The 9,911-nt window shown below is 38.8% G+C and overlaps 1 protein-coding gene across 1 annotated transcript; it reads left to right on the forward strand.

The window, feature by feature from the left end:
* The first annotated feature begins 507 nt into the window (after positions 1-507).
* LOC148853439 (uncharacterized) lies at positions 508-969 on the forward strand. The gene has a single exon (XM_088983309.1). It carries the CDS (start codon positions 508-510, stop codon positions 967-969), a length of 462 nt encoding a protein of 153 aa, XP_088839435.1.
* Positions 970-9,911: the final 8,942 nt, after the last annotated feature.

A 9,911-nucleotide genomic window follows, 5' to 3' on the forward strand; every position in this document is an offset into this window, starting at 1 on the left:
TATTTGGGTCAATTTTAACTTTTCAAATTTTTCTCCACTATTATTTATTCAAAGTAGTCCATGCCACAATGTTTGTTCAAGGATTACACTCCAGTTGTTGGAGTCTTTTAGGCTCAGTTTGGAAGGAGTACAAATACAAATATATACAAAATACAAGATTTATATTTGTACTCCTTCCAAATTGAGCTTTAGCTACAAAGTAGGCTGATTTAACATAGAATATCTCCCATTTGGTGTTAGATTCCACAACAATTTATCTTCCCAAGGACCCGTAGCTAAATTAATACTTAGGATGTTGTTTGTAATTGGCTCCTCAAAGTTTTCTTTAATGAGACTTTCCTTCCATTCCCTTCCCCCTGCAGCATTAAATAAATCTTTAACCCATATCAAACCTGGACTACTTGGTGCGATTCTGCTCTATCCACTACCACTTTGAATATAACCATATGCTCTAAGGATACAAGGACGATTACATATCAACTTGTTACCCAACTAGTTGCAGAAAAAATGAAGGCTTCAAATTTCCCCGCATCCTTTATCAGAATTGGCAATTGGGAGAGAAAGTCGAAATACAAAGGTGACTTGGTAGCGAAATGTTACTATGGAAAACGAAAACTGGTGTGGGAAGTGTTGGAAAATGGGCTAAAGAGCAAGATCGAGATCCAATGGGCGGAGATTTCTGTGACCGGAGCAATCTTTCGCGAGAAACAGCCCGGGGTTCTAGAAATTGAGTTGAATCGTCCCCCACTCTTCTTCAAGGAAACAAATCCTCAGCCTCGAAAGCATACTCTCTGGCAGCATGCTTCGGATTTTACTGGAGGCCAAGCACCAATATTCAGGAGGCACTTTCTCCAATTCCCTGAAGGAACTCTTGAGAAGCACTATGAGAAGATTCTACAATGCGATAATCGTTTGCTCATGTTGAGCCAGAGACCATTCCCTGATTTTAACAGTCCTTACTTTCAATGACATCTGTATGGACTTGAGGACTTCTCCCACGAATTCAATGCGCCACAACCCGAAATGCCACCCCAATTTCAGTTTTCCCATTTGGGTTTCCAGAGGCCCGATTCAGCCCCTCTTCAATCTGTTGAGAATATCCAGCCAATAAACAGACTGCCCGTCGGTGCCTTTGATTCAACTTCACCATTGTCGGTTATGGAATTCCCACCCATGGAAGACAGAGGTTATAACCATAGCCGGAGTTCCAATTGGGGACAAACAACAGACGCTGTCGAGAGCATTCAGACAAGAAAAGTGGATCCATTGTATTCACCTTTCTACGACGAGTTCTTCAACCTTCTGCCGTTTTGGGTTCTCCCACCTTATGACCTTCAAAGGTTTTTAGGTGCTCACTCATTATACTCACCTAACTGCCTACTACATCCGAATGGTGCATAGAGAACTTCAACGAACACACACAAAGAAGATGGAAACCAAAAAAAATGGGAAAGAGGGTATTAAATGTGCACTAGATCATTTTTGCATTGTGGTTTGGATAAGAATCCAAGGAAAATATCAACATCAAATGATAAAGTTGTAAAATCAGAAATATAAGAAATGAAATCATGGATGTGAAATCATGTCACAATTTCCATTCATTTGTTTGATGCCTAGTGTCATGAAAACTCGATATTTTGTTATTTTTTCATTGTTATAATTTTTCATAAAAATATAACCAATGGTTATTCAATATTCATCACCCATATTCAACCCACCAAGTATACGAGGTGGGTTATGAGTACGCTTTCTCAACATAATTGAACAAAGCCAACTCAATTATGCTCACTCTACAGGTATGGGACTACATTATGTGTCTTTGAGAAATTATAATTGGGCCAATGCCACTTTTGGTTATTCCAGAAGAGTTCAATTTATTTGAATACTTATGGTTGTCTTTGGTATACCATTGTTGTTTCCATCCCCAACATTTTGTGTTGATCAATATAAATTCATATGCAACCACTATTTGAGGCTATTTAAAATTGGAATAGATATACCTTAAAAATGCATGTACCTAGGATATTTGTATTGTTCTAGGGGTGAACTCTAATCATTCTAGTTGAAGTGATTTTCTCATTTGATGTAACCACACATATCTTGCCATTTTGTATTGAAATATTGAATCGATCAACCCAAAATGTTTCATGTAAAATAGCAATGGTACCAAATACACCCTATATATTGGTCCAAGATCAGGTCAACCTTGACAATGCCCAATTGAATGGATTGGGTGGGTTAGGTAGGTTGGGTCAAAAGTTGCCACCCAATATATGATAAGTCTAGCATGTCAAATCATTGTTTAAAGGGTTCAACTATGATATGGAAAAAATATGATATCTAAAAAACTTATGACCAATCAATTGGAATCATAAAAGTGATAGCCAATCAGGTGTTATTTATCAAAATTTATGAGTGGGTTTTGATTGGTCAAAACTCTTCTCGTACCATATCTTTTCCATCGTGCATTGGGAACATCTCCCGTGAATAATAACAAATAAGTACGGGAGATGCTCCCAATGCATGATAGGATGTGAATATGAGGCGCCAGGTGTGAGGAGCAGATCCAGTCTCGACCTTAATAGCCTCATACCCCATCAATAAGGCTTATGCCTTTGGGCCTTTGGCCTCATAGCTTGAGCCTCAAGTATTTGGCATTCAAAGTTTATATTGGGGTTAAATAGAATTTTAGGATAAAAAAGGGATGACTTGTTTTGTATTAGCATACTGCACAAATAAATAAATATGAAAATAGCAAATAAACGCATACAAATGTCTATGAAAGTAGATTATTTTGTTGTTCAATTTCTATATTGTTTATGCTTTGTTTTTACCTAGTTGCCCATTTACCCTATAATTGTTAGTCTATTTTTAAAGCACTTGCATCACATGTATATGTGGTCACTATCCACTAATGCATACGGGTGTAACAAACAGGAATGCCTTTATCTTAAATGGTATCCATGAACTAAATAATTAGATTTATATGGTATTGTTTTTATAATATTTAGATTTTAGGAGAAAATCAAACAATCAATATAAAGTCCTAATTTTATATTTTCATGGCTTTATTATTTATTGATTAAATCAAATTTAGCCATTTTTCGATTTAATGTTCATCAGGTTTTCAAATCATTTCTATTCTCTTGATTAAGAGTGCTAGGGGTTATCTTTTAGGGGGTGTTATTTTTTTGGATTTTGAGAGGAGGGGGAAAGTTGGTCAATGGGATTTTGGTTCCCATTGACCAAGAATCCTATGTTCTTTATTCAGTTTTATGTGAAAATCAGGGAAAGTTTACTTTCCTGGGTATCACTTAGCCAGAAAAGTGATACCCATCTCCTAGATGGGTAAATAACTTTCCCACATAGAGGGAAAGTTGTCAACACTTGAATGAGACAAAAATGCCCATTTTAATAATGGATTTCTATGCCTAAAATGGTCATTGTCTTATTTACCTGAGAAATAAAAGAACATGGGTAAATGCACTTACCTGTGTAAGTGTTTCCCAGGTAAATAACTTACTCAAGTAATTGCATTTACCTACGTAAATAACTTACCAAAAAATGAATGAGGCCTTATAGACCAACTTCAAAGTTTTATCTAACCTAGACCAAAAATTTCCAAGCTTGGGGCTCAACCATTGCTTCAGATTTTATTCTTTTTGATAAACTCCATATGACCATGTTTCATTTAACTACTCAAATTTCATTTTGTGACAGATTTTTCCCCCAATCTATCATAAATTAAGTAAATAAACACCTGCATTGGTATTTGTGTTTAGGGGTGGCAATTGGATGGGTTGGGTTGGGTTTGGTTTGGGTTGAGTTCCAACCCAACCCATCTAACCTGCCAACCCATTAATGACCCAGTTATATAAAATTAAATGGGTTGGGTTCAACCCAAAGCCGCTTTAACCCAATCCAACCCGCCCAAACCCATTAATCTTATATTTATGGATTTAAAAAATAAACTCTTTCTCTCTTAACAAATAAGTTGGTTGTAGCTTGGTGGTTACTGTAGTTATTATTTACATAAGTGGTGAAGGTTCAATTCACATTACATGCATGTTATTTTTACTCAAGTGATGAAGCCATTTGACTATGTTCGGATTCTAGGTTTGACAGAACCACTTAGGTTCAAACCAGTCAGACCAACTTAAACCACTTAAGTTCAAGGGTGGTTGAACCATTTAGATCTGGATCAATCCGATCGGGTCAGACTGGACCAATACAGTCAATGGTGGCCAGACTGGCTGGCCCGAACCAGGTCAATGTAGCTAAATCGAGTTGGTCCGGATTTCGGGTCGGCTCGCGTGGATATTGATCAGACGGACATTCTAGATCGAACAAATCACGCTGAGGCCGAATCATCCCACCAAAAAAACGCTTTGGATTTGGGTCGACCCGGATCGACTTGTACCGGGTCAGGTCGGAGTGTGTAAATATTCGTTGGACTAGACGGCCCAAATCGGACAGAGAAAGCGACATTGAACCATCCCACTCTGGGTCTATTTCGGATTCGGGTCGACCCGAATCAGTATATGCTAGATAGGGTCAGACCACGTTGAACTGGTCCAGACTCGAGTCAAATTGATTTGGATTTATGTTGGGCGAAAGTTTGATTCAAGACAAAACTAAATTTAGTCAATTATTAATAGAAAATTAATGCATTAATTATAAATTATTTAATTCAAATGAAGAAAATTAAAAAAAAAGGCTAAGGAATTAATACTTATGTTTATAATGGTTAACCCAATGGTTATCCACAACCCAACCCAACCCAACCCATTTAAATGGATGGGTTGGGTGATGGGTTGATCACACAACCCGTCAAGTAAATGGGCGGATTGGGTGGGTTTAGCTAGTTGGGTTAAAAATTACCACCCGTATTTGTGTTAGGAAATGGAAATGGAAAATGCCATTGTGCACATATGCGAGACATTTAACATTCTACCGCTCCTCGGTAGCAATAAACCAACATCCTTTTTCATGTGACACCATATAAGGGTGAAATTTTTTAAGGGAAAATTCCAGATTAGTATCATGTACTTTGGGTCTAGTGCCACTTTGATCCCCATATTTTAAAATGCGTCAATTTAGTACCTGAACTTTCAAAACGTGCCAATCTAATACCTACCATTAACTAGTTCGTTAAGTAGCCATTAAGTGCTATTTGAAAAGACACAAATACCCTTCGAGTGTCATCTAATTCTCTTTATCAACCATCCAAACGTTGACAAAAAATGAATAGTCTCATATCCTTGCCTCTTCTATTCAAGAAAGTTGGGGTCACCAGAATGTCCACTCAGACGTAACCCTAACTTTTATGAATAGAAGAAGCAAGGATTTGAGATTGTTCTTTTTTATCAACATGTGGATGGTTGATAAAGAAAATTAGATGACACTCAAAAGGCATTTTGTGTCTTTTTAAATGTCACTTAACGGCTGGTTAACAGATTGGTTAACGATAGGTACTGGATTGACACATTTTGAAAGTTCAAGTACTGAATTATCACGTTTTAAAGTTTAGGGACCAAAATGGCACTAGGCCCAAAGTATAGGGTACTAATTGAGAATTTCTCCTTTTTTTAACCCCAATTTTGCCATTTTTATGACTCCTTGTATTTTGTTTCTTCAACTTTGTATCAAGCACCTCATTGATAGGGATTCCATATGAACGTTATTCATTGTTCTCAATAAGTTCCACTTGTACATTACCATTATGGATTTGAATAATAAAGCAAATCTGATCACAATTAGATCATGTTGTCCAAGATAGAGGATCTGATCCACCTGTGTAGATTTAAGTTAAGGAGGAAGAGGGAATGCCTCCATCATTGGGCTTAAAGGAAAGTTTGTGGGAGTAGGGGTTTAGAATCAGAATTGGAAAGGGCCATTTCGATTCAAAACGTTTGGTTGGGCGGAATTGGAATCCCATTCTCATTCTTGGTGGAATGGCATTGTGATGGAATGACCATTCCCTATCCCTCCATAGGAATGAAATCCCATTCCAACTTAATTTAACCCACATTTCAATTTCTGTATGAACCAAACAGGCTATGGGAATAGACCGTTCTGATTCCGATTCCAATTCTGATTCTGACTGTGAACCAAAGTGTTTTGGAGAAGGCATCCCCCCTTGGAGTAGGAACAAATGCTAGAGGATATCGTCAGGGAAAAACATATGCTAGAACTAAAGAGATAAGAAAATAAGCGTCCATTTGGTTCATATTCGGAATTGGAATTGGAATTGAAATCCTTTAGAATCGGAATGATCTATTCTCATAGTTTGTTTGGTTCAGACAAGAATGGGAACGGAAATTAGAATCAGCATGAATGGGATTTCATTCATAAGGGAGGGGCAGGAAATAGCCATTCTCTCAAAAGGGGGAGTGTCATTCCAGTAGGAATGGGAATGAGATTTCAATTCTGCTCAACCAAATAGTTGGAATCGGAATAGCCCATTTGAATTCCGGTTCCAGGCCCCTATTCCCACAAATCAAATGTGGCCTAAAAGTTGCAAAGCATAAGAAGAAAACTATGGCCTGATGATGATGATGGAGATAGTGAAACCGATGACTTTAGAGGAAAAAGGACCAAAAGGTTACACAAGAATCATAGTCTCTCTAATTTATTAGGTGGCAATGAAAATAGAAGGGAGAAGAAATCTACATGTAGACCAAAGAAGCACCCTTCAAGCTCAATGATGATAGCAACAACAATGATCGTGGAAATGACTTGGAGAAAGATCAGGATGAATTGGGCTCACAAGGAAAAGACATGATCCAATATAGAATCTAATGCTTCATATTCTTCGAGTGATCAAAGCAGGGCTTTGAACCAATGTCAATTACCCTCACATATATATAAATGGCTGAACTGGTTTTGAAAATTGTACAATTTTCTTAAACCATTCCTATTGATAATTAACAAACTTTACTCTTACTATTTAACTATTTTCTTAAACCATCATAATGTTTGTGACAATTGACTAGGTCTACCCTCGATCCTCCAACCACATAACCAGGCAACAATTTTGTCCTGAGTATGCCAAAATGCTTATCGTGAACGGAATCATCCTTGCCGGTCCAAAGCAAGAGAAAGAATTGCCCAGAATGATTTCAGATATCAAGTTGGTTGATGTTCAAGCGGACGGTAGTACAAATTCGAGAGAAGTTGTAGTGGCGCGGCTGGTGGCTTGGTGATAGTGGAAGTGGGTGAGGTTGAAGAACATATGTGGAGAGAAATAGAGAGGGAGAGAGAGAGAGTTGGGCATGTTGTCAGAATCGTTGGTGACGTTGCTGCCTTTTTAAATACGGTCCAAGATTACCTCACACTGGTTTTCAATTTACAATCTCTGTTTCCTAGTTCTTCAGGACACGGTGATGCCATTTGGATTCATCAGCGCCAGCCAGAGTGATTCAAAATCGGAGGGCATGACCTTTGATGGAGTTGGATGCAAGCATCATTCAATGTTCGCTGCAGACTCGAAGCGCACCAACAAGGGATGCTTTGCCACCAGGGTTTTCTATAACGATGCAGTCTGGTTTTCTGAACACCAAACGTCCCCTTCTCCAAAACCTCAGCCAACGCCCTTAACAAATCCTCCAGAGCGAAAACCCTACCAACATTTCAAAAGAAGATGAACTTCTTGTTTGAAACAACAGGTAGAGTTTTGGTCTGTTGTTGTCACTTGTCACCCCCATTTGTTGTTGGAGTTGCTACCTCCGCTTCTCGGTGGCACCGCTTCGAGCACCCTTGGCTTTAAACTTCTGCAGACTCATAAAGGAATCGATCCATTCAAGCACCCTTTGGCTTTAAACTTCTGTAGACTCATTGGAATCGAGCCATTGAGGCACCATAACCAGAATACCAAATTTGGGATTTTGGGCTTGGATGGGTATGAAAATGGCTTTGTACCATTGGCTTGCATCTGCTGGTGGTGACTGAGCTATTGGCGGTGACAAAATCCGACCAATCCACTATTGGAGTTGATAGAAAGTCATAAAGGAAGAACAAGTACAAGGACAAGGGTTCGAAACCTTACTTTCAAGGACGATTCAAGTCCCTAATGACTACTCGTTAGATACAACTCATCGCCACTGGAAAAATGGAACGACCGTTTCTCCTCCACCACTGGAAAATGAACTTTCCGGTTTCTCATATTTGTCTTTCCTACGGTTTTTCTCTAAAAAAGGGAAAAAATTACATTTCATCCCTTCCCTTTTCAATTTAACGGCGATGGTAATTATACAAAATAGTTGGGGTGGTTTAAGATAATAATTAAATAATAAGGGTAGAGTTTGTCAATTAACTAAACAGTAGAGAGATAGTTTAAGAAATTTGTCTTTTAATTAATATAGATAAAAAATATATTTTTTATAAATGACACGTGTAGGGTTGATAGGGTAGTCTATTTTTTTTTCTTGAAAATTTGATTTTTTTCATGTAATTTTGAAACAACCGATGAGAGATTCATTTTCCCTTTTTAGCCCTCTTATTACAAAGTAATAAAATTCAATTTACATTTAAAAACGATTGACGCAATGGAAAATTCAAAATAAATTATTATTTTTTATTTTAATAATAATAATAATTAAAATTATTTACATTAATATTATACTAATAACAAATTATAACGGCATTATTAAATATTTTAAATTAGGGGTGAGCATTTGGTTTATTCGGTTAAAAAGCGAACCGAATAAACTGAACTTTTAAAAATCAATTACCATTTTTTTAAACTTAACCCAAACCAAACTTATACAAAACCGAATCATTTTTTTATTATTATTATTTTGATTTATTTGGTTAAAACCGAAATCCATTCACTGTGGCACTTTACTAGTTAGAGAGAGAGAGAGAGAATTTTCTGCCAGAAACTAATACCTCAGCTACAATGTCCAAAAACTATAACAACTTTGGTTTTGTAAGATTTGAGCTAGCTTAAGCTCCTTTTATAGAATACCACTCTTATTTGAGGAGGGAAAAAAAGGAAATTGATGGTGTGCAATCCGGCCGGTCTTAGCTATCAACGACCATGCCTCTAACTGGAGCAACAGGTGCCTGAAACAGGGGAAAAAAGCGAGTAATCTCCAGGGAATAACCCGGTGAGAATGCTCTGAAGCTCAAGTCAGTATTCTCTCAAAGGCAAGATAAAACCAGATGGTGCAAAGTTCACATACCTTGCTCTTGGGGGGTGGAGATCCTTTTATAACCACTTCGTGCACTCACTCCTAAGCTTATGTCAGGTCAGGTATGATTACCTCAGCGCTCCTGCCAGTTCGGGTGTCATCACTTCTGTTGGGGCAGAACCGCCACTGCTCTCTTTGTCAGAGTCGTCTCTGTAACCGGAGATGGCAGTGGCAGGTGGCCGTTGAAGTGCGGCTGTCAAGCGTCAGATCCCAAGTCAGTCAGGTGCGCCGCCCCTGGATACGGACTCCTTCGGTGTCAGGTACAGTTGTTCAGTTCAGCATCCTGGAGGCGAAGTGCTGGAGTGGTGTGAGAGGTGAAGTCTTGAGTTCGGATAGAGGTGTGGCCCGAACTGCCATGGGGCAGGCCAGTTCGGGTTGCTGCCCTTTGTGTTCGTAAGGCTCGAGGCCTAAGGGAGAGCCCAGGCTCCTTATAGGGAGTTCAGACTGTTGGTTCCTCCTTTCAGAGCTCACGCCTTGGGCGTGCTGTTGTGTCGAGCTGTTGCCTTTGCCGCATGTTGAGTGGTTACGAGGTCGGGCCAAATCTTCCTTCATCAATTGCCTCCCACTCCTCGCGCTAAGGGACTTGCCCTGGCATGGGGAGTTTGCGAGGTGGTGGGTGGATTTGTCTCGTACTTTGAACCAGTTTTGACTAATAGCGCGAAGTACGCGTTCGTTAGGATTTTTCTAGGTTTCTCGAGCACCAAAAAGACGGGAAAC

This window comes from Nelumbo lutea, chromosome 4 (assembly GCF_056320005.1).
Source record: "Nelumbo lutea isolate HS-2025 chromosome 4, American lotus-T2T, whole genome shotgun sequence".
In the NCBI taxonomy this organism is placed as follows: domain Eukaryota; kingdom Viridiplantae; phylum Streptophyta; class Magnoliopsida; order Proteales; family Nelumbonaceae; genus Nelumbo; species Nelumbo lutea.

What these genes read in the sequence shown, in the direction of transcription:
- LOC148853439 (XM_088983309.1), top strand. Translation starts at nt 508, where the DNA reads ATGAAGGCTTCAAATTTCCCCGCATCCTTTATCAGAATTGGCAATTGG.